This window comes from Oncorhynchus nerka, linkage group LG6 (genome assembly GCF_034236695.1).
Source record: "Oncorhynchus nerka isolate Pitt River linkage group LG6, Oner_Uvic_2.0, whole genome shotgun sequence".
Lineage (NCBI taxonomy): Eukaryota > Metazoa > Chordata > Actinopteri > Salmoniformes > Salmonidae > Oncorhynchus > Oncorhynchus nerka.
The window spans coordinates 46,953,647-46,979,213 of NC_088401.1; the positions used below are offsets into that span (position 1 = coordinate 46,953,647).

General features: G+C 41.6%; 1 protein-coding gene across 9 annotated transcripts in view; it reads right to left on the reverse strand.

Moving 5' to 3' along the window:
* Positions 1–1,396: 1,396 nt before the first annotated feature.
* LOC115130492 (casein kinase 1, alpha 1) overlaps positions 1,397–25,567 on the reverse strand; it is a 37,475-nt gene continuing 13,304 nt past the window's right edge. The window contains exons 3-12 of one of the 9 annotated variants that reach the window (XM_065019586.1): positions 20,536–20,662; positions 20,222–20,320; positions 17,833–17,916; positions 12,018–12,157; positions 11,027–11,114; positions 8,021–8,095; positions 7,257–7,363; positions 6,818–6,930; positions 6,096–6,194; positions 1,397–3,307 (exon numbers count right to left, since the gene is read on the reverse strand). In XM_065019586.1, coding sequence (XP_064875658.1) covers positions 6,148–6,194; positions 6,818–6,930; positions 7,257–7,363; positions 8,021–8,095; positions 11,027–11,114; positions 12,018–12,157; positions 17,833–17,916; positions 20,222–20,320; positions 20,536–20,662 — 880 coding nt within the window. In that variant the 3' untranslated portion in view covers positions 1,397–3,307; positions 6,096–6,147. Of the gene's footprint in view, positions 3,308–6,095; positions 6,195–6,674; positions 6,931–7,256; positions 7,364–8,020; positions 8,096–11,026; positions 11,115–12,017; positions 12,158–17,832; positions 17,917–20,221; positions 20,321–20,535; positions 20,663–25,567 lie in introns of those variants that run through there. The other 8 variants (XM_065019584.1, XM_065019585.1, XM_029661686.2 and 5 more) reach the window with 8 other exon arrangements.

A 25,567-nucleotide genomic window follows, 5' to 3' on the forward strand; every position in this document is an offset into this window, starting at 1 on the left:
TAGGCTCCTCCCAGCATTATACAAGGGTTCTCTAATTCCTTTCTAGTGCCCACATGCATCTGCATGCCTTGGGTTGTGAGCATTTAGTGCCTGCTTGGTCTGTAGTGGGAGCAAATGGATAAGGTAGGACAAGGTCAAAGAGAGGTAGGGTTTAGTATGGTGATGGGGTTACATTACACTGCAGTAGCAGCCCTGGTAGATGGCAGGAAGAGAGGGAGGAAAGGAGGCCGATCAGCTTGTGACACCTCACCACCACTCTGGGGATCTGCCTATGTTGAGGCCACTCCTCTGCTCATGAAGAAGAGGCACCTAGGTAGTTAGAGATCTTCTATTACTGAGATGGTGAATGAGTCTTGAGAAGATGATCATGAATGGGATTTCTTAATCGGGCTGTTTCTTTTTTATACTTCCCTTTACAAGACACTAGGGAGTGCTGCTGTGGGTGAATAATGGTTCAATGGAACATTTTGAAATAGGGGTGTGTGTTCTTTCGCCTTCTAAAAGGTCACCAATGACTTCAGATACAAACTGTGAGACTGAGTTTGACCTACCATTTCGATTGACCTCGCTTACATTTGTGACAGGCTTTTCTTCACTCCAAGCATGATCGTCCCTTTGGCCCCCTTTGTTCGCCCAGAGGGATGTCCGGGGCCTCCCTCTTTCTCTGCAAACAGCTGCTTTCCACTTGTGTCGACCTGACAACGGATGAAAGAACAACCAGGACTTTTTCACCCTGCTGCAAGCCTTGTGCTGTCCTGTCCTCCTTGTCTGGAGAATGACTGGGCTCTCAGCAGCCTGGTGTCTAGTGTGTCATGGTTAACAAATCCCCTTCTAGGACTCTCAGGATAACCCAGGGCAGTTAGGTACCATTCAAACAAAAATACATACAAGTCACTTACCCAAAGATACACTGGGGGATTTAATATTTCCGTGTCACATGGACACATCATCTTTGAAAAATATAGAGTACCTCACTTTTGCTACTTATTTTCTTGCCAGCTTTGCAAGTTATTTTCCTGTTGACAAAGTGGCCTAGCAGGAGTGCCATCGAAATTACTACACTGACAGACCCTACAGAACAATGCAAACACTCCAATAATGTTGTTGAGCAGAGGAAGGGGTAGTCTCACACAGACATCTATTTTTACTTGGAATCACCAATTTCCATTATGTAAGGGGGTGGGGGTAGCCTACACCTTGTTGCATTGCACTTTGTCCCTAAACCCATTGTGTAGTTCTCCATGCGCTTCTCGGTTGTTCGACTAACCCCGTTGACACTTTTTACTATTGTATAGAATGAGGAAGTGTGAGTCCCATAGTGAAGACTTGCTGCCAGCCACAATTCTTTGTTTTAGCCAGTTTTATGAGTTGTAGAAAAACAATTTTCCACAACAGCTATTTTAATCCATTTTAATATTTACAGATATAAATCCGGGAAGATCTTTTCTTCAAAACACCACCACAGGCACCTACAACTACCCACCACCCCAACAATATTTCACAGGAACTGCTTTTTCTAGAATACAGCAATACCTTTCCACAAATGTGTCCCTTTGCATCAAGTGATCATACCTTTAGACAAATCCTTTGCATCTTTCCTTTCTATCTATCCCCAACCTTGCTGATGTCAAATTTAAAAAATTCTCACAATACGAGGGTTGTGTGGTAGTCAACACGTAAATGTGTAAAGACAAGAAAATGGAAAGACCAATTGTAGTCCCCCCATCATCCGGGCCTAAGGAAGAAGACTATGTGTTTTCTTCAAATTACAGAGACTTGGACAGTGATTCTGACAAGTCATTTAAATTTATTCTGACATGCTAAAGGGAATAAATTACATTTTTATAGAATGTCCAGCTGTAAAATAGCTAAAGCTGGGTCAGGGGGATTATTAGGGAGGGGGAGAAACAGTTACTAGTGTGCATCTGTCTTGACTAAAGGCTGTGAGAAATCCAAATTATTCTTCCCTCAAGACTCAAAGTATACAGAAATGAAACCCTCCAAAACTTTCTTTGCAATAAAAAACGAAAATTAGGAAAAAAAAGGTCACTACTAAGTAGCAGCGAAATTTAGTTGCAGAGAGAAAGAATATTTAACAAGAGGATCTGCTTCGTCGCAGGAAGAAGAAACAAAAACACCCTTCCCCCAAAATGATCAATTCAATAAAAGGGAAAGACAACTCTATAAAACTGAAGGGGAAAAAAGTAGGTTCTGATTCTTTAAAAAAAAAGTGTATATATGTATGTATATAAAAATGATAACCGAAGGGTGGGTGGTGTGAGGTCCTCTCAAAAACGGAACATTGATGCCATCCATCAAAGCAACTCAATGAATAAAAAAAATAAAAAAACGACATTTGTCGATTGACATTAACATCTCCAAAAATAAAAATAATTTGCGTCATTTTTTTTTTTTAAATAAGCAATTTCCAAACAGGTTTAGTCAAGTGGTGCCTAATTTATAATGAATATGCTTTTGTGGAGTTGATATTTTTTATTCATTGTTTGAGACTTCAGAATACCAAGTACAATATAGTTAACGCAGCGTTCTAAAGAGGAACCTAGTAGTCACTAGAATTGTTTTCATCTTCACATTTGAAGCTCTTCTAGCACATATCAGCAGGCAGAATCTTAATTACCCTTTTTATGAAAAGAAACTAAATAAATCCAATGTTTGCTTAGTAAATACCCAGGATTCATTCATAACAAAGAACAGTTTCCGTTTACATCTTTCATTTTGCTTGAAAATGAGGGAAAAAAGTTGGAGAAAATTGTCGTTTCAAAATGTTCAATCTGACTGACGTGTGTCTGGGTCATCGTGCCGCTCGGTGACTGAGGGAATGGGGACAAAGCTGCTCTGACAGGGGGCCATGAGGTGAGGCAGGCACCCGAGCAGCAGCTCTCAGAGGGAGTAAGTATCAAGGGGAAAGTATTGCAATGTGCACAATAACATCCACAGTGAGCCAACCATGTCTTATTTTCAGTTTTGAAGAAACACACACAAAAAAAAAATCTTCAGGGACAGGACAATAGAGACGGCTACAGCTTCGTAAAATTCCATACCAAGCCGGCTTTCTGTGTGGATATAGTATATACATACCAATATATAGATATATGCAGAGCATGTTATCTATATAGAGCAATTACATATATAGTATATGGAACGAAAGTTCTTTTACAGGAAAAAAGGGTTGCCCACAATGCCTGGCAGGCTCTGGTGAATTTGATCCTGGAACCCGGGGTGTGATTGGAAGGCAAATCCTGCTACGGCCACTCGTCTTCATTTCTTTGTCTTACTGCTCAGAAACCTGCAAGAGAAACAAGAAGAGAGAGAGAGAGACAAAGAGACAAGAGGCCATAGGTTACACATCAAGTCGAACGGGTTATCTTCATCAAAAAAAAGGGTTGAGCGACTGCTATCAACAAGGCCAAGTAAATGACGGCAGTTTTCCAGCCCTGTAATAAAAAAGTGCCCAGTCATCAGTCCCGCTCTGCAGCAAGCTCGGCCCCACTGCTGCAGAGTGCCTGAGACGGGGAATCAAACATTTACTCTGAGACTCCTGTAATGAAGACATTCACCACCACCTTAAAAAAGGTTCACAACTAGTGCAGGAGACAACAGCAGCTGTGTAGTGTACCGGGAGTGGGTATAGACAGAAAGACAAGTGGAAAGCGAATAAGGAAACAATGAGTCTTGTGAAAAAAATCTACTTTTAATGGGCGTAGTTCAACCGAGATAACAAAAACACTTCTAAAAAGACAAACGGGGATGTGATCTGCCTGTGTGAGTTCAACCTCCCATCATGCTTCACTGCAGTGAGAAGTAATCTTTACAGACAGCCATTACCCAATGACATGTATTCCCTCTCCATAGCCACACCCATGCAGCTCAGCAGCTGGCCTTTAGAGGCGCCAATCCAAAGGATAGGAACATGGGCAGAACAGGATTAGGTAACACTAAGATGTGTGAGGATTCCTCACTCTTTCTCATGGGCTTTGACAATCTTTTGTCTTCCTCAAGCAAGCCTTAACACCTTGATGATGCGTTCCGAGACTCACCGAGTGGGTTTAGATAACTGCAGCTCAAGTCTGGACATGATCTCGTCAGATCTGAGTGATATGAGAAGAATTTGACATGAACGCTCCTGAGTCACCTCCTGCTACAGCAATTCTCTCCGATGTGGTAGGATTCAAAGGAAAGGTGCAGTTTCGCTGCAGGCATTACATGGGAGTGTGTTCAGAGAGCCATCAGAGGATCTATCCGTCCGAGAAATAAGCAAAAGTAATGGTTCTGAATTACACATGAAACGCTCTGGACCTTTCGCGTATTTAATGGACGTCAATGTGAGTCATTGGTTCGATGACAAAATATAACACACGGATATGAAGGAGATCCCTGCCGTTTCAAGTGTCCGTATTTCGTTTCGTTGGGAGTTGAGGGGCCAGCTGATGTAACAGACCAGTCATACTCACAGGGGTGAAAGGGCAGCTCAATTCTCCATATGCGAGCTATTAATAGAACACGCCTCTTCTAATACAGCAAATATCCTTTAGGAGATTTCACAGCAACATGACGATGACATTTAGGCCCTACACAGACACTAAAATGACCATGTGATGATCAATATGTTTCAAAGAGTAAAGGCCTGGGTCAATGGAGTATGCTATGAGCGTTAGCTACTTGCGTTTGCCTGATTATATCAACGTGGCATGCTCTAAACAACTATCATATAATACAAGGCAATGGAGCAATAGAGGGCTGAAACGCAAACTCGCATTAACAAGGTTTCCATTGTTACAAGGCTAACAGAGTGGCCAAGTCAAATTGGTATCCAAGAAACCCAGCAAGTTCTTTCAAGCTCCAATACGCCGGAGCTTGACTATTTAAATTCCTGGCTGTGGCTACTCAGCACCCTTCACGTGCAGTGTTATCTTAAAGGGACAGAGAGTAGCAGAGAACAAATAACCGTCACCAGACCTTAGAAAGAGATGTCCTTTTATACATTTTATAGCTTTGCTTGTGAGCAGGGGGTCCCTTTTGTTAAAGGTCCTTTTTATTATTAAAAAAAAAATCAGTTACGTAGGCAAAACTTTGATCTCTCCACCCCTGCAGGGAAGGCACATAAGCAGCGCTCAACTGTGCGCATGGAGTCCACATACTAAAACAGACAGTGCACAAAGGATTAGACCAATACCACGTCATCAGCAAATCCTATTTAGAAACTAGCCTCTTCACAGCACTTGTTCACTGCCATCATTGTGGGATGTGCCTTGAAAGAGAGGGGAAGAGAAAGGAGGGCGGACAGAGTGTCCTCCTGCTTTGATTTCATATTTAATGACTTTCAAAGCTCTTCTCGGCAGAGCGGAGACCGAACACCGTCATTAGTCGTGCCCGGAGAGGGGCAGAAGAGGATTTGCCTGACATCATGGAGAAAGCATCTCATACAAGAAAAACTATAACCATCAGTAAACCTAAGCAACCGGAAGCCCTGTTTGGGACAGGATTTTACCAACAATACGTCACACAAAATGGTAGCCTCTCTGCTAAGTCAGAGGGGCTGGCGTGCTGGGGAAGAGCAGGACTGATACACTGAGCCCTCTCGGGGGCGCCATCCGTGTCATGTCACCAACATACATCGGGCCTTTTTCCCCCCTCTCCAATTAACCTGTACTCAACCCCCCAAAACATTTTTGGTCTAATAATAAATACTTAATCCACATAGCTCAGATGATAACCATTGTGTATTGAGGACTTAATTCAGCCCTGCCTAAGCCGTCTGAACCAAGCTGGCACACATGGACTAATACACATGGAACGGAGGGAGGGCTTCATTAGAGTCCTCCATGCAGTGTGTGGATAAACGCATGGTGTGTGCGGAGCAGTGAGGTCTGATGAAGCCAATGCAACAGATATTATTAGTGGTGGTTTTAAGTAATAGGGGGTTGGCATTGATTTGAAGTAAACGTGCCTTTTACTACTAAATCTAATACAGGTCAGGTAGTTGGTATCCAACAAGGCCGCCCTGCAATTTCATGCCAGAGATTACAAATCTAAATGGGCTATAGCCTAATCCCTGTGGAAATCCTAGTCGTCACCTGATGAAAACAGCTTCAGGTTTTTTGAAAAATTGGTTTGACTCCTCCACCATCAACCCTGGGCACCCGGGATACCCTCTACGAGAGGGAGGGGGGCGACTGGAATTAAAAGAGGTCATTCAAGAGTCACATCACATGAGCACTAAAATTACACATGAAAACAGACAGCAATTTATTAACCATTGCACCAACATGTATGAAACCTTTATTAGTATGTGGTTAGAATCTCACTCCTGCTCAACCAAGTATTTTAGAGCATTCCAATAAAGATTAACAAGTGTTAGATCCAGGAACAATGATTGCGAGAAAGAGTGAATCATACATCCCATTAAGAGAAGGGGTTCATTCAAAAGAGCGAAATCACTATGATTTTAACATCCAAAGAAGATGATAAAGCCACCCCTTTGTCCCAGAGAAGAATAAAGACATTTGGGTACAAAGTTAGTAGTCAAATTTCCCAAGGACGTCTTTGCATCTGCAAGACAGACCAATTGAATTTCTCTTTATCTTTTGGGGGCCTCCTCGAACTAACACTTTTTTCTCTCATTAATCTGGTGGGAGAGAATGTTCCAAATCCACTTGTTTTTTTTTTTTTTTTTTTACCACTTTGAAGGGGGAACGAAAATGAAAGCAATTGGTGTCTCCATTTTTGCACTCCAAACGTCGCTTGGCTTTTTGCTACTAACCTTTCATGTTACTCTTGGGTTTGTCAGTTTGCTTGCCTGTAGGGGTTTGTGCCTGTTGCCCCTGTCCCCCTGAGGACGCGGCCTGCTGTGCTGCTTTCTGCTTCAGCATTGTCCAGTCAAACGTGTAGTCGTACTGGTGGTTCAGGGTCCTGGACAAGCACACAAATACGTTCAGACATTGTCACACAGCTCTGCTTTATTAAAAATACCACTTTACTGTTAAGGCTGAATTTGTTTTCAGCCTTAACATACATGAAAGCAGACAGATGACATGCAAAACATAGGACGAACTGCTGTAGGCAGTTTAAAAAATAATTTAAAGAACACTTCACTATTAACATTAGTACAATCTGTTATTAACACACCGTTGTTCTGCATTGTGTGTCAACACTGAGAAGACGAAAAAAACATGACTTGGTGTGTGTGTTTCAGCTCCCTTGGGGACAGAGGTAAGAGGTTGAGAAATGATGAGCACCTGAAGAGAATGCGGAACAGCTGACGCAGGTACATGTAGTCAGGCGCCTCCTCAAACCGCAGCCCACGGCAGTAGTTCAGGTACATGGCAAACTCTGCGGGGAAACCCTGAAAACAAGAGTAGGAGATCGAATGTTATCTACTTATCCATTTCTCAACTGTTTTGGTTATTATACATTACAATGACAGTCAGCGCCTAATCAATTTCTTTAAGATGCGTTTTGGTAAAACAAGGGCAATTAGTGACAGAAAAAAGTGATTGTGAGGTTACACAAGTCACTCCACAGCCTAATGCAAGGCTTGAGAATGCACTCGCAGCCAGCTACTTAAGTATTTTAATGACCAATGGCCACTATGCTTTCAGTTCCAAGGCTATGCATAACAACCACTATTTAAAGACTGGATTAGATTAGCACCTCCAGCCACCATATCTCTGCTCTTGTACACAGAGAGAAAGCCTTCACCCGTTACAAGGCACATCACTTGCTGATGTGGCCACTCGTGGACTCCAGTAATCTCTGGACTTCCATAGTATCTACCGTTCTGTCCCTGTGAACCTGACTAAAAATAGCGGCACGGCGTGTCACAGAGTTCATCAATTTAACACAGTGGAATCCCTTTACACAGCTGATTGAAATGATCAAAAGCTTGATGATTAGTTGATCATTTGAAATCAGCGGTATAGTGCTAGGGCAAAAACATGCACCCCTTGGGGTCCCGAGGATCGAGTTTGGGAAACACTGTTCTATGGTTTCACACGCTCACCTTACACAACACCTCGACTGGAGTCGACATCTTCTTCTCGCTAATCTTCTCGTACTTCTGTTTCTTTGTGGCAGCCTGTGGAACATGTGGGCGAGAAATGAAAATGTTGTGCACCACAGTTTAACACTACCCTTTGCAGTTTTCCTTCATCCCCGGCGAGATCAGTGGCTCATAACATAACAGAATAAGGAATTTGTTTGGCCTGATGTGATTTATAGCACTGAAAGAGCCACCTGAGGGAAATATTGGGCCATTAGAGAAAGTTGCGTTACTCTGTAATAGACTACTCATGGGTCAAGTGTGTGTACACAAGTGGTGTTTCGCGACCTAGTCCATCTCGCTAGGCAGGGCAATTGGGGCTGTATGCATGTAAAGAAAGGCTTGGTGGTGAAGGTATTTCAGAAAGCATTCATACCCCTTAACTTATTCCACATTTTGTTTTTATTAACCCTCATTCTACCAGGTAAGTTGTGTTACAGCCTGAACTCAAAATATATATCTCACCCATCTACACAAAATACCCCATAATGACAAGGTGAACAAGTTTCTCTGCTGATTTATTACAAATGAAATACAGAAATCTCATTTACATATGTTTTCAAACCTCTGAGTCAATACTTTGCAAAAGCACCTTTGGCAGCAATTACAGCAGAGTCTTTTCTGGATAGATTATTCTTAAACTCTGTCAAATTAGTTGTTGATCATTGATGGACAACCATTTCAGGTCTTACCATAGATTTTCAAGGAGATTTAAGTGCAAACTAACTTGGCCAATCCAGGACATTCACTGCCTTCTTTTTAAGCAACTCCAGTGTAGATTTGACCTTGTGCTTTAGGTTATTGTCCTGATGGAAAGCAAACTAATCCAGGTACTCCTCTAGGATTTTGCCTGTGCATCGCTCCATTCCTTTTCTTATCCAGAGTCCTTATTACAAGCATACCCATAACATGATGCAACACCACTATACTTGGAAATATGGAGTGTGTCACTCAATGTGTTGTATTGGATTTACCCAAAACATAACACTGTTTTCATCTACCAATATGTGCCCTTCTTCCGAGGCATTGGAAAACGTCCCTGGTCTTGGTGGTTGAATCTGTGTTTGAAATTCACTGCTTGACAGAGGAACCTTACAGATGATTGTATGTGTGGGGTACAGAGATTAGGTAGTCATTCACAAATCATGCTAAACACTTATTGCATACAGATTCCATGTAACTTGTGAAACACATTTTTACTCCTTAACTTATTTAGGCTAACCAAAAGGGGTACTTACTGACCCAAGACATTTCAGCTTTTCGTTATACTGAACAAAAATACAAAACACAACCATTTTACTGAGCTGGAGTTCATAAGGAAATCAGTCAATTGAAATAAATTGGGCCCTAATCTATGGACATGACTGGGCAGGGGCACCCACTTGGGTACTTTCCCCCCACAAAAATGGCTTTATTGCTGACAGAAATACTCCTCAGTTTACTCAGCTGTCCGAGTGGCTGGTCTAAGATGCTCCCACAGGTGAAGAAGTAAGATGGAGGTCCTGGGCTTGCATGGTTACACATGGTCTGCGATTGTGAGGCTGTTTGGAAGTACTGACAAATTCCCTAAGCAATGGAGGTGGCTTATGGTAGAGAAATTTAGATCAAATTCTCTGGCAACAACTCTGGTGGACATTCCTGCAGATAGCATGCCAATTTCATGCTCCCTCAACTTCAGACATCTGTGGCACTGGGTGTTGTGTATCAAAACTGCACACTTCAGAGTGGGCTTTAATTGTCCCCAGCACAAGGTGCACCTGTGTAATGATCATGCTTTTTATCAGCTTCTTGATAATCCAGCCACCTGACAAGTGTGGCATATCTTGGCAAAAGAGAACTGCTCACTAACAGGGAAACACATTTGTGCAGAAAATAATATTTTTGTGTGTATAGAACATTTGGGATCTTTTCATTTCAGCCCATGAAACATGGACCAACACCTTACATATTGCGTTTATATTTTTGTTCAAATTTCTAAAAACGTTTACATTGTGGGGTATTGTATGTAGGCCAGTGACAAAAAAAGCATTTTAACTTTAAATTGAGACTCCCGAGTGGCGCAGCGGTCTAAGGCACTGCATCTCAGCGCAAAAGGAGTCACTGCAGTCCCCGGTTCGAATCCAGGCTGCATCACATCTGGCTGTGATTGGGAGTCCCATAGGGTGGCACACAATTGGCCCAGCATTGTCCGGGTTTGGCCCAGGTAGGCCGCCATTGTAAAGAAGACTGTTCTTAACTGACTTGCCTAGTTGAATAAATGTTAAATAAAAAATAAAAGCTGTACCAAAATGTGTAAAAAGTCAAGAGGTATGAATACTTTCTGAAGGTACTGGACCTAACACCTTGCCGAGGACTTGAGTTTCAAGCACTAGTACTGCAGGCTGCTGTTACATGTAAATTAGACAAAGCACAGGCCTTGTGTACCCCATTTAACCCTGCTCGTTGTAAATTAAGAGCCTCACTCACACTGATTTTTGCCATGTCAAAAAGGGCAAAGGTACATTATGTTGTAAATGCAAGTCTAGGTGAGGTTACAATAAAGAGCATAAAACTACATTCGAGGCACCCCATTTCTCTGCAGGATATATGCATTTAAAAATAAGGTAGCTAGTGGAACCTCTGGGAAGTAGCTGACCTCAAGGAACACTACAACTTGAATGGAAAGTTAGGGATAATCTACTAGTAAGACTCACTAACAAGCTACCCTGCAATGCACGAGGCACATCACACAATGTTAAATTGATTCCCTGAAGTTGTCAAGAGGACAAAACTACTTAAACCATTCAGCTTGAGTAAAAAATGAATCCAATGTGAAGTCATGAAAATGGTAAAGCGGCTGAAATTGATGTTATGAGACAGCTGGGGGAAAAAATGTAAAAGAAAAAAGCCTAGTAGCAGGAAAAGCTGTGGCGAGTGAATTAAATATTAACCACCTATTTAGTGGACAGGGGGCCCTAGAGTACCTGCCTGGCCTACCTTTAGTCCCTGCCAGGGCAGGCTGGTTCTGTTGAAATACATCAAGACGTATCCTAGCGACTCCATGTCATCTCGGCGACTGGAAAGAAACACATTTCATTCAGTACATGTACAGAGCTAATACATCTCGGTTGGTTCAAGCGCAACACATTTCACATTCATCTCAAGGCCTTTTGTAACAGCTGATCTGTACCAACTTCCAGACCACTGACACCATTTTACTGGTCAAGTTGAATTACGAGATGCCAAGAGGGTGGGGTGTCTATCCTGTTAAAGTGCTTTAACAGAAGGCAATCCTTTTCTCCTTCACAAATTTTGTTTTAGGGGCACGGCTCAGTGAAGCAGCCACATGCTTTGTGTTTTTTCATATCCCAACTGAATGCTTAAAATGACAACATGAAAACATAAAAACGCTTGTTTAAACAAGGGAACTATAGGATTTCTAACCATGTTAAATTCTATTATCACAAAAGGCAATGTTTGCAATGAATCAAGGTTTTTATGAAAATTACTGCAAGCTTAGGTTGCTGCAATGCCATAATGGTATGTCAAAAGATAAAGTAGGGGAAAAACATCTCCAGTCTGACTTAATTGCTTTACATTACATCTCAATCCAGAGCAATGTGGATAAGGGGAGCAAGATTGATCTGGCTAAATTACATGGGCCCCATTGGTCAAAACTGGTAATCTGGGTCAATGGGAAGTGCAGCCGTTGGTGGCAGCTAGATTCTAGTGACCAAGTTGACCATCATGAGAACAAGTCCTTCGAGAGCCACTCTGCAGTCTCAGCAGGAACAAACAAAAGCTCCTTCACGCCACAAAATAAAACAATGGGTAGATACCGATATAAGTGGGGAAAGAGACCCATTAACCAACATAATAAGTCCTAGGAACCTAGCCACCGTGGCCTATACAAACGAGGAGGATTAGAGAATATCCAGCAAAGGCTGAAATATATTACTGTGTGCTGAACTGTTCTTACCTCTGCTCAATTCCCAGATGTGCGTTGATGCTGGCATAGCGAGCTGTGCCTGTGAGGTTTTTGTCTTCTCTGTAGGGTATGTGCTGTCGTGTCCGGTTGTCCCGGTATTTTTTGGCCAGACCAAAGTCAATGAGGAACAACTGTAAAGGGGGGAGAAAAATAAAAAAATACAACACATTTTAAAGTTATCCCGATTCAGAGGAGCGGTTGACAAAATTGGAGGCTGGAGCTGTGAGAGACCATGGGTCTATTCTTCCAATTTCCTGCTTTGCCTGGTGTACCATTTGACAAGAAAAGCAGCCATTCTCAAGGCCCCTCATTGTTATCTATGAAAACAATGCTGGCCATATGACGGCAGGATCAGGAAAACACCCAGGGGTCAAAGTCTGAGGCAAATTGAATTTCTGCAGGAAACTCAAGAATGTTTCTCCCTGCCTACTAACAGCCCTCTAAGGTTGTTGAAAGTGTCGGCCTTCAAAAGTCTGTCTTGGATCGGAATGACATCTACATTTGTGGACTGCCTGCCATACTACTCCACTCTACTGCCCACGCACAACTGCAGGTTGCAGTCCCTGAGAAAATGCCTCGCCCAACAGAAGTGTTTGACTGACGGCTGCAGTCGTATTGAAACGGATCCACTCAGCCATGCCTCTGCTTGCTTGGCTCAGCTAGGGATTCAAACATTTCCTGTTGTCAAGACAAATAGCTACGCCAACCGTAAAATTTTATTTGGACGCTTCCATCTGAAGTCTGGTCGGGAGAAAAGGCAGCGCCACACACAAGAGTCCACTTGCTACAAACTAACACTCACTTTACCACGTTATTCATTAACATGAGCCTTTTTCTTCCGTGCTGAGGTACCTTTTGTTCAATAGGAAGTTTATTGCAGGCAGAATGGAACATTTGAGAGTCGATAAATACACAATGTAGCAAGGCGAGTGGCATATTCCAGCTTTCAAAGAACAAAAGCATGGGAGCTTCCATTAAACCTACTTCGTTTAAACAGTAAACCAAGAATGCCTTAAATTGAAGTAAGCTGCTATCTGGTAAGACATCGGTCAACTATTGAACCTACAGAACATGCACAAACAATGCATACAGTCAAAGGATTGCTGAAAGTTAGTTTCATAATTTGAACAATCAAAAATGTGGTCCAAATACACAACCTTTGTATTTTTCACAAAAAAGTGGCCTGTTCTGTGTCAGTTACCTTGCAAAAAATACTTAGGAGCTCATCTCACAGGCCAATGACCTTCAAAATACATACATGTTGGTATCAGCTCTAACATGCCGAGTCATTACGATTCCTTGGATTTTGGTTCCTACTGGACCAATTTTTGTCAACATACTGAAACATTAATCTTAAAAACAGCCATATTGACTCAACAGGCCCATCCTAACAAACCAAACTGTGAAACAAAGTAGTACAAATCTAGATACTTTTAAAGCTAAGTCAAAGTATGCATCATCATTTTCTGACTGAGGGTTCTGGTTATGCAAAGCCATACTAGTAATTAGCCTTCAAGCACAGTCTAGTTCTCTTCCAACTTGATGTTGAACTGTAGGTCTGCGAGCACACAACCTAACCCCACCCATCTGCCGCGCAGGTCCTCATTCAGGCTTTTCAGGCCCTGTATTTCCAAACACTCCTTTTTTTTCTGCTCATTGTGCCTCTGGCTTCTGGCCAACAGTTGGCCAGGCTAGGCAGCCTGTGAAGTCAGCAGCAGTCTCTTAACAGGCAGCTGGTTCAGACCAGCTCGAATGCTGCCACATAGCCCTCTGTTCCAGAGCAACTGGCAATCACCACAGCAGTTTTCACAGCCACATGGCCCAGTTATCCCTTCTCTGTGATGCCATGGTGCAAGTCATATAAACCAAGTAGCTACAGTTGTACTGAGCAGACAGAAAATCTTTAGGAACTTGACAAATTGCCGTGATCTCACCTCAATTTTAGCTCGTTTTGGCCAGCACGGTCCCTTGAAATGGACACACTAGTCATAAGGTTTAGTGACTGATATTTTCCTTGGTTGAGTATTCTAAAACCCAGAAGGTGATGATAATTTGGGAAACCAAGAAGATAAAATAATCTTGTGTATAGCAGGCACTAAAAACTCAGTGAAACAGCTCCAAGGAAATGGAAAAGCATCCAAAATATCAATAGTGCCATGACCACTTCAAATGAGAGACCGTGTCCCTTCAAAAAAAAAAAAATCATAACCTAGAAAATTCAACAGCATCTCCGCTACTAGTCACCATGTCCTTTATCCACCTACTCTCAGATCCCTGCAATCTGGATTTGGTGTTAAAACCTTATGGCTGCGATACCCGTACAGGGGTCAACATCAGGGGAAATGTCAGAGTGACAACTAAAAATATAACGTCGTAACATTAAACATTCTTGAAATGCAAGTGTCTTACATCCTTCAAAAGATTAGAATCTTGGTAATCAAACTCAGTTTTCCGATTTAAAATAGTTATTACAGAGAACAAATACCATGCTTTTGTTTGAGAAGAGCAATCAACAACAAAAACATTTTCCGCCATGACAGTTTACACATTCACATCTGAAGGTAAAATTATGACTTACATTATGATACCTTGCTCTTATTTCTCTTCCTAGGGGTCCCAGTGATCAATGAAGTGCCGTTTTCTTTGATAAAATCCGTTTTTATAGCCTAAATCGAAACATTTTGTAAACCGTTTGTGCCGTGAATTCCATCTCTATCAATGTTTTACGGAGCATTCGACGTACTTACACACAGTAGACAATTGTTTATCTAGTCATGGTTGGTTTCAGTGCATTCCTCTGGATGTTTGCAACACAGCCAAACATGATTGTTTTTATTGCGGGGAGTATTGACCGAAGTGAACTGATTTGAAGACAACGAGCAATGACTTCTTTGCGCACCAATTATTTTAGCGAAGCTTCGTTGATTGACTGTATTTCTGCCCAATGATCTTCTTGAAATCTAGCTGGGTAGATAGCCAATGAGCTGAGGTAAACGCCAGTATGTGATGGTTATGGGTTGGACCACCATTCCTTGTTTGTAAACGCACGCGTAACGAACTGTATTCTCGCCTTGACTATCAGAGGAGTTGCAGTGACGCTTGTTACGCACAGCAGTATTTTGGAAAGTATTATTTTAAACGATTTTATTGAAGACATGGCGAATAAATGAGGAAAAGCGAAGTCCAAGTCTACAGATTTGCACCAGATTGTAGAAGAGATTGATCCAGAAACAGATAGATTTTTAGTTTGAGGAATCTGAGTGTTATGATTCAAACAGGAGCTGAGGAGCTGTTTCATCAAGGACAGGACATACTTCTGGACGGGTAAAGTGCTAATGCCGTTTCATGATATTTAAATATTTTCTTTTTTGCAAAAAAAATTAATTTGCCATTTGCAATGAAATGTGTGGTTTGTTTGGGTGTGTGTGTGTGTGTGTGTATATATATATACACAAGTGGGGCAAACAAGTATTTAGTCAGCCACTAATTGTGCAAGTTCTCCCACTTAAAAAGATGAGTGAGGGAGGCCTGTAATTTTCATCATAGGTACACTTCAACTATGACAGACAAAATGAGAAAAATAAAATCCAGAAAATCACATTGTAGGATTTTTAATGAATTTATTTGCAAATTATGAGGGTGGTATGAGGGCCCGACGTCCACAGGTGGGAGTTTGCCAGAGAACACCAAGATTGGCAAATTCGCAACTGGCGCCCTGTGCTCTTCACAGATGAAAGCAGGTTCACACTGAGCACGTGACAGACGTGACAGAGTCTGGAGACGCCGTGGAGAACGTTCTGCTGCCTGCAACATCCTCCAGCATGACCGGTTTGGCGGTGGGTCAGTCATGGTGTGGGGTGGCATTTCTTTGGGGGGGCCGCACAGTCCTCCATATGCTCGCCAGAGGCAGCCTGACTGCCATTAGGTACAGAGATGAGATCCTCAGACCCCTTGTGAGACCATATGCTGGTGCGGTTGGCCCTGGGTTCCTCCTAATGCAAGACAATGCTAGACCTCATGTACTGGAGTGTGTCAGCAGTTCCTGCAAGAGGAAGGCATTGATGCTATGGACTGGCCCGACCATTCCCCAGACCTGAATCCAATTGAGCACACCTGGGACATCATGTCTCGCTCCATCCAACAACACCACGTTGCACCACAGACTGTCCAGGAGTTGGCGGATGCTTTAGTCCAGGTCTGGGAGGAGATCCCTCAGGAGACCATCCGCCACCTCATCAGGAGCATGCCCAGGCATTGTAGGGAGGTCATACAGGCACGTGGAGGCCACACACACTACTGAGCCTCATTTTGACTTGTTTTAAGAACATTACATCAAAGTTGGATCAGCCTGTAGTGTGGTTTTCCACTTTAATTTTGAGTGTGAGTCCAAATCCAGACCTCCATGGGTTGATAAATTTGATTTCCATTGATCATTTGTGTGATTTTGTTGTCAGCTCATTCAACTATGTAAAGAAAAAAGTATTTAATAAGAATATTTTATTCATTCAGATCTAGGATGTGTTATTTTCAGTGTTCCCTTTATTTTTTTGAGCAGTGTATAATTCCATGTCAGATATATATATTTTTCATTTTTTTTATTCAAATGGAATGGAGTAGAACAGCAAACACACATGGCCACTGCGTCTGCTACTCCTCTCCATATCCATATGAAATAGCCATTGGGTGCTTTTCGGGGGAGGGCAGTTGAATGGAACAGCACTTCACCTTAGTGACTGTTTCCTCTGCTCTATACAATACATATCTGTTTATTTTATGTGATGATAAAAGACTCATACAATAAACATTTTTTTTAATGTTTTCTTTCACAGTGATAGCGACTCCGACTGGGAGCCCCCGGTGCCAAGCTGCCCGCTCTACCCCTGCCCCCTCTACTCCTGCCTCCAGTGGTGTTCATATGCCACAGTTCATTACTGCAGGCATTACTGTGCCTCAGGGCCAAAAGGGCACAGCATGGGGGCGTCGTTGTGTTCTGTGTCGCATGACCTGCACCACTTGTTCAGTTTGCCTCTGCTTTACATCAGAAAGAGACTGCTATGGGACATGGCACAGGTAGCAAAATATTGTGTAGATGACTTCCAAGGGTCTACTGTTTTTATTTATTTATTTATTCTAATAATTGTATTTTTTTTTTGTGTGTGTTAGAATTGCTTTTTGAGATGTAGTATATAGTTTAGGTCATTTCACCAATTCGGCCACTTGGGTACATTTGGGCAACATGTGTGGGAAACCTGGGTGACTTCATGCTAAATGTCATGTGGCTCACCCATTCCTGAAGTTATCAGTCTGAAACTTTGCACACCTACAGTTGCCCTCTTGTGAAATCCATCAAAATTATCTACAGCATTCTATTCTAGTATATGTGAAAGATGATGCTACAACAATAAAAAACAGAAAACGTATGCTCTTTCTTTCTCTTTTCTTCCACCAATCTACTGCGTTATATTCTCCTACATTCAATTAACATTTCCACAAACTTCAGAATGTTTCCATTCAAATAATACCAAGAATATGCATATCCTTGCCTCTGGGGCTGAGCTACTGGCAGTTAGATTAGGGTGTCTTCAGGCGGAAATTGAGAACAAGGGATGCAGCCATAAGAGGTTGATCTCTAGATCTGTTTAACATGTGTGTCTGGTTTAATGCCAATACAGTGGTCATAAAATATTGACCAAATCAAATAAATAAAAAGTAGTAGTACTGCTTCTAAATGGTAAAAAAAAAAAAAAAAGTAAAAATAAAAAGTCAGAATTTGGGGGAGTATTAAGAGGCGGTTGTGGTTTCAGACCTGGTTTAATCCTGAGAAAGATGGGTCCTGAGAAGAACTAACAGCCAAGCTTCTTTTCCTCTTCCCCACTGGAGATTCTAAACACTGAACAAACAATAGAGGGTGCAGTGCATCAAACAGGATAGCTGACAACCCCACAAGGCCAGCGCAGACAGGCAACACCAAGGCTCAGAAAAAGAACGGGAGGAGAGGTAGGAAAATGGGAGGGGGAGAGAAAGCCCAAGGACATCCTTCGTCCACCAGCAAGTATATGAGCTAAAATCAGAGAGGAGTCAGACTATGGGAGGACTTCCTAGAAGAGTCAGCCTGGGCTTAGTTGCAAGCCAGTATTTAGGCTAAGCAGATGGGGGGGTCCTGCAGAATATACAGCCCACACTGCCACACCAATTTCATTCAGAGGCGGAACTGAAGACAATATAACTGCCAAATCCCTAAGTTATTTTATCTTGCTAAAAAAAAGCAAACACTTATTTCCAAACCTGTTTCACGATTTTGACATTGCAGAGTGGCTTTTTGATATTGCAGCATTTAACGCTAGCAGTGCCACACCAGTAGAAGTGCTTTTTACAATAATCATTAAACAAATTTGGAGAAACAGTCTGTCTGGGGTACAGAACACAATATGCAGTTGACTTACTGGCACAACTAGGGTTAAAAGAGGTGGCAAATAATTAAGGCCATTCCCTAAAATGGGCACTCATTTAACAATGTGTGAAAAAGCTTTGTTAAAAAATATAAAAAAAATAAACGCAGCCACCCAACCCCACTACCTCCTTGAGATCTCACAGGAAGCAATGAATCAAATAATTGTTTAAAAAGTTTATTCTGATGGCTTGGAAACGGTGGAAACCTTCAGTAAGGAAGAGGGTAGAATACTTTGGAAAAGCCCAATCTGGCAATGAGCAGCTCTACAGCGCAAAACAGAGGATAAGCGTGCAGTCAGAAAGGAGCATGAATTCATCTGCATGGGGTAGATTTAGCATAGCTGCGAGAGACGCATGACAGGACAGCCTTTGTGATAGTGGCTCTTAGATTCCAATAGAGCAGCCCAGGACAAAGCAACAAAACAAGCAATTAGTTTACAATGATGCCAAGCTGAGTATCACTCTCCAAACCATAGGGAAAAAACTATTGTTGGCGAGGTGTACACTTGCAATCTATTAAAGAGTGTGTGGGGGGGGTTAAAGATTAACTATTGCTCTTCACTCTACTGTTAGTCAAATGTTAGATTTACATCAATGGCGCCATGTCCAAATGAAGACTACTTCATAAACACACTAACTGAATTAAAGGCTTTTGGGTACAATTAAGCACCATTGTAGAAGAGCAGGTTGGAAGCAGAATGCAGAGTGAGTTCAGGTGAAGAGAAAGGCAGTTGATTTAAACATCAAGAGGATAGAGTGGGGTTCGCAAAAGCTACTGCTCTGCCATGTCTTCCCATCCATTGAGTTCAGTGCACATCCTACACAAGACTTCTCGGGCTTGGGTGTCAGAGCTTGCAGTCCAAAAGGATTGTTTGTGCACCTATATAAATGTTGGTGGAGTTTAGTAAAAAAAACTAAAAAAACAAGAAAATAAAAAGTGACAATTTCATGTGTATGTAAAAAAAATAAGCTTGAGGCTGGCATTCACACAGACACACAATGGTAAACACTTATTCCAGACAGCACTGCCAGAAATGGTAATACAGGCTTCAACGCTCGAGTACCCAAAAGGTACTGCTTCGTTTTGATTAGACTAGCCTGTCGCTGACTGATAAGTTTATATCACATAACACTAACAACCTCCACAGTTCACGTGGACAGGTATGTGGTAAAAACACACATTCCTGCTTTAACTTTGCCAAATGTTGCCTGTCTGCAAGGGCTCAAAATAGTAAGTTATTTAAAAAAAAAATACAAATCAGGCAACTTGAATACAGTTGGTATATGAAAAAAGAATCACAAAAACACCTTAATTATTTTCTGCAAGGAGGAAAATAATAATTGAGATTACACATCATGCAGAAGCCTTTTTTTGTTGTCTTACTAACACCTGTCTATGATCTGAAAGAGATCCACAACTATAAGAAACCTGAGGGCTTGTATTACCTGGTCGTAAAAGCACCTTAATGTGTCTACCAAAACCATTCCATCCTTAACATGTGGACTAAACCAACCACAAACAATTAGCCTTAAAATGGCCATTACCAAGGACACGTAGCCTATTCAAAGAAAATAAATCACATGATTTGCCTCACTGAGGATTAGATTTTCTACAAAAGAATACTTGGCACCACCAAAGCGTACAAAAACAAGATCATTTGGGCTACTTGTATCACTTCACACTAACTAGGTCAGAGATTGTCAACATAATGCATCTCAGGACGGGGAAACTGCTGTAAGCTTACCTTGTTACAGTGACGGCCAATACCCATTAAAAAGTTGTCTGGCTTGATATCTCTGTGAATGAAGTTCTTTGTGTGCACATACTCGATTCTGCTGATCATCTGTGGAGCAAAAAACAGCAACCTCTCAATCAGTTAACGTAAGAACTTGAAAATGTTGTCTTGAAACTTTGGGTTTACATAAGATTTTTATTCATTCTCCCTTTTGCAGCCAGAAAATGTGTGTTTTGGGTTAATCTTAATAAAAAAATGTAAAAAGCAAACAGACAAAGGGGCCAAAGTGAAAGATAAGGAGCAATGATGAAATCAAGCCTTACTTGGTCTGCGAGCATTAGTACAGTTTTCATGGTGAACCGGCGCGAGCAGAAGTTGAAGAGGTCTTCCAGACTGGGTCCCAGCAGGTCCATCACTAGGACATTGTAGTCCTTTTCTTGGCCATACCACCTGCAAGACAGCACCAGCCACATGTCAATATTCATGCTAACCCATAACAAAAGTTTATTTTTATTTTACCTTTATTTAACTAGGCAAGTCAGTTAAAGAACAAATTCTTATTTTCAATGACGGCCTAGGAACAGTGGGTTAACTGCCTGTTCAGGGGCAGAACGACAGATTTGTACCGTGTCAGCTCGGGGATTTGAACTTGCCACCTTCCGGTTACTAGTCCAACGCTCTAACCACTAGGATAACCTGCCGCTACAGTTATGGAAACTGTACATAGTAGTTTTAGGCCTACGCAACATAAAAAAGGTAATGCAATGTGTGGTCATAGGTCAATACCATAGCCAAACATTTTGTGGAGGGTGGAGTTTAGCAATTAAGCCTAACCAGTTGTTCCAGAAGCATGGCTTTATTCACAGATGACCAGCATTTTCTGGTTAGAGCATAGGGTTCATCATAACCCCATCACAACCCCATAACAAGCATTGCTCTACACTCTCATTAACATCTGCTAACCTTGTGTATGTGACAAATAAATTTGATTTGATTTTAAACTCTTGTGAATTACAGAGGGAGGCTTAATTTATCATTAACAGGGTGGTTTCATTTCTCATGCGGGGCCTGGTGCTAGTTAACTTCTTGAGTGTAGGGGGCAGGATTTTTGTTTTTGGCACAAAAAAAACATACCCATTTGAAACTGCCTATTTCTCAGGCCCAGAAACTAGAATATGCATATAATTGTCAGATTAGGATAGAAAACACTCTAGTTTCCAAAACTGTCAAAACATTGAGTATAACAGAACTGATATTGCAGGCGAAAACCTGGGGAAAATCAAACCCGGAAGTGACGTTTTTTTCTGAAAGCTCTCTGTTCCATTGGATGCCTTGCATCCATTTAAAGGGATATCAACCAGATTCATTTTCCTATGGCTTCCTCAAGGTGTTAGTCTTCAGACATAGTTTCAGGCTTTTATTTTGAAAAAATGAGCGAGAAAGAACTTTGCGTCAGTGGATAGCTGGGTGTTCGCAGAGTTTTGCTTGCGCAACAGAGTGGGGCAGCCATCGTCTCTCCCTCTCCTATTGAAAAAGCGACAGTCCCGGTTGATATACTATCGATTATATATTTTAAAAACAACTTGAGGATTGATTAGAAAAAATGCTTGACATGTTTGTGGACATTACGGATAACTATTTGGAATTTGTCTGCGATGTCGTGACCGCTCGAGCCTGTGGATTTCTGAACATAACGCACCAAACAAATGGAGGTATTTTGGATATAAAAATAATCTTTATGGAACAAAAGGAACATTTGTTTAACTGGGAGTCTCGTGTGTGCAAACATCCGAAGATCAAAGGTAAGCGATTTAATCTATTGCTTTTCTGAGTTTCGTGACCAATCTACTTGGCTGCTAGTGTTTGTAATATTTTGTCTACTAAGAGAGATGTTCTTACATAAACGCTTGTTATGCTTTCACCAAAAAGCTGTATTGAAATCTGACACACCAGGTGGATTAACAACAAGCTAAGCTGTGTTTTGCTATATTGCACTTGTGATTTCATGAAAATTCAATATTTTTTGTAATTTAATTTGAATTTGGCACGCTGCAGTTCAGCGGGTGTTGATGAAAATGATCCCGCTAAAGGGATGGGTGCGTCAAGAAGTTAAAGAGTAATCAAATGTAATCCTCACAGCTCTGCCATTAGAGGTCAGGGGGATTCCCAACACCTCTCCAGTACACTGCCAGACCAGCAGCCGCCAGGCAACCATCTTGTCCAAGAATCCAAACAGAGGTATTGTAGGGGAACGACTATATGCACAAAAGTATGTGGACACCTCTTCAAATTTGTGGATTGGGTTATTTCAGCTACACCCGTTGCGGACAGGTGTATAAAAATCAAGCACACCGTCATGCAATCTCAATAGACAAATATTGGCATTCCAATGGCCTTACTGAAGATCTCAGTGTATTTCAACATGGCACCATCATAGGATGCCACCTTTCCAACAAGTCAGTTTGTCAAATTTCTGCCCTGCTCAACTGTAAGTGCTGTTATTGTGAAGTGGAAACGTCTAGGAGCAACAACGGCTCAGCCGAACAGTGTTAAGCCACACAAGGTCACAGAACCACGTAGAAATCGTCTGTCCTTGGTAGCAACACTCACTACAGCGTTCCAAACTGCCTCTGAAAGCAACGCCATCACTAGAAGTTCGTTGGAAGTTTCACGAAATGAGTTGCCATAGCAGAGCAGCCGCACACAAGCCTAAGATCACCATACACAATGCCAAACATCGGCTGGAGTGGCATAAAACTTGCCACCATTGGACTGTGAAGCAGTGGAAACGTGTTCTCTGGGGCTGTTTTTCATGGTTCGAGCTAGGCCCCTTAGTTCCAGTGAAGGGAAATCTTTACGGTACAGCCTACATTGACATTCTAACCAGTGGTTCCCAAACTTGTTTTTTTCTCTTTAAACATTCAACCTCCAGCTGCGTACCCCCTCTAGCACCAGGGTCAGTGCACTCAAATGTTTGTTTTTTTGTTGCTATCGTAAGCCTGCAACACACACACTACACAGTTAAACATAAGAGTAAGTGTCACAAAACGGCTCGAGGGAAGTGACAAAGAGCTCTTATAGGACCAGAGCACAAATAACAATAATCAATACTTTTGCTCTTTATTCAACCATCTAACATATAAAACCTTATTTGTTCATTGAAAATTGTGAATAACTCACCACAGGTTAACGAGAAGGGTGTGATTGAAAGGATGCATATAAATCTGAAATGTTGGGTTGTATTGGAGAGTCTGTCTTAAATAATTTTCCACACAGTCTGTGCCTGTATTTCGTTGTCATGCTAGTGAGGGCTGAGAATCCACTCTCACATAGGTACGCGGTTGCAAAGGGCATCAGTGTCTTAACTTATCTAGGATAGGGGGCAGCATTTGGAATTTTGGATGAAAAGCATGCCCAAATTCAACTGCCTGCTACTCATCCCCAGAAGATATGCATATTATTAGAAGATTTGGATAGAAAACACTGGAGTTTCTAAAACTGTTTGAATCATGTCTGTGTATAACAGAACTTATGTAGCAGGCGAAACCCCGGGGACAAACCATTCTGATTTTTTAAAGTTTATTTTTTAGGTCACCCTGTTTTCATTGAGTTTTCATTGGGAATCCAGATGTCTAAGGGACTTGCTTGCAGTTCCTACCGCTTCCACTGGATGTCACCAGTCTTTAGCAATTGGTTGAGGTTATTCCATTGTGTAATGAAGTACGGCAATCTTGAAAAAGTGTAATGTGTACTGTTTGATAGAAGCGCTAGACCAGAAAGCTTGCTTGAGTTTGTTGTCTTCCTGTATTGAACACAGATCATCCAGTCTTCAATTTTATTGATTATTTACGTTTAAAAATACCTAAAGTTGTATTACAAAAGTAGTTTGAAATGTTTTGGCAAAGTTTACAGGTTACTTTTGAGATATTTTGTAGTGACGTTGGTCAAGTTGGAACCAGTGTTTCTCTGGATCAAACACGCCAAATAAATGAAAATTTTGGATATATATGGACGGAACTAATCAAACAAAAGGACCATTTGTGAGGTTTATGGGACATATTGGAGTGCCAACAAAAGAAGCTCGTCGAAGGCATGATTTATATTTTTCTGCATTTTGTGTCGCGCCTGCAGGGTTGAAATGTTCTTTTGTTTACTATGGTACTATACTCAGATAATAGCATTGTTTTCTTTCGCCGAAAAGCCTTTTCGATATCTGACATGTTGGCTGGATTCACAACGCTTGTAGCTTTAATTTGGTGTCTATCTTACATGTGTGATTTCATGAAAGTTAGATTTTTATATGAATTTGGCACTCTGCATTTTCTCTGGCTTTTGGCCAGAGAAATATCCCAGATATCCCAGAGAAATATCCCAGAGGTTAACAGCGTGATTTGCCAAGGCAGGATACTCTGAGCGTAGCCCAATCCAGAAATCTAGCAGTGGCTTCTGATTAAATTCAATTTTCACAGAACCGCTTGTTGCAATTTCGATGAGGCTCTCTTGTTCAGATATTGGTAAGTGGACTGGAGGGAGGGCATGATCATCCGTTCCGTTCCGGGAAAGTAAATGCGTAATTGCGCACAACTCACTCAGGTGCTTCGCTTTATCACATTTGACATCGTCAGTAAGCTTGAGTTCATTTGCAAAAAAAAATGTTTTAATTTTTTTTTATCATATAATGGAAAAACCTGTGTGTTGTCCTTGTTAATGCAGACAGAAAAGAGCTCCAACTTCTTAATCATAACCTCAATTTTGTCCGGCACATTGAATATAGTTGGAAAGTCCCTGTAATCTTAGATTCAGATCATTCAGGCAAGAAAGAACATCACCCAGATAGGCCAGTCGTGTGAGAAACTTGTCACCATGAAAGCGGTCAGACAGGTGAAAATGGTGAGTAAAGAAAACTTTAAGCTTGTCTCAATTTATTTTTATTTTTTTACGTGTCAATACTTTGCCCCTTAATCAGCGCAGTTCTGTAGGTTGTAAAAGCGTTACATGGTCACAGCCCACATCATTGCATAGTGCAAAAATACACAAGAGTTCAGGGGCCTTGCTTTAACAAAGTTAACAAAGTTACCAATCTTTAACCTCTAGCGACGAGCAATCCCGTATCCGGGAGCGTAATCATAGCCTCAAGCTCATTACCATAACGCAACGTTTCCTATTCGTGAAAATCGCAAATGAAATGAAATAAATATATTCAAACACAAGCTTAGCCTTTTGTTAACACTGTCATCTCAGATTTTCAAAATATGCTTTTCAACCAAAGCTACACAAGCATTTGTGTAAGAGTATTGATAGCATAGCATTAAGCCTAGCATTCAGCAGGCAACATTTTCACAAAAACAAGAAAAG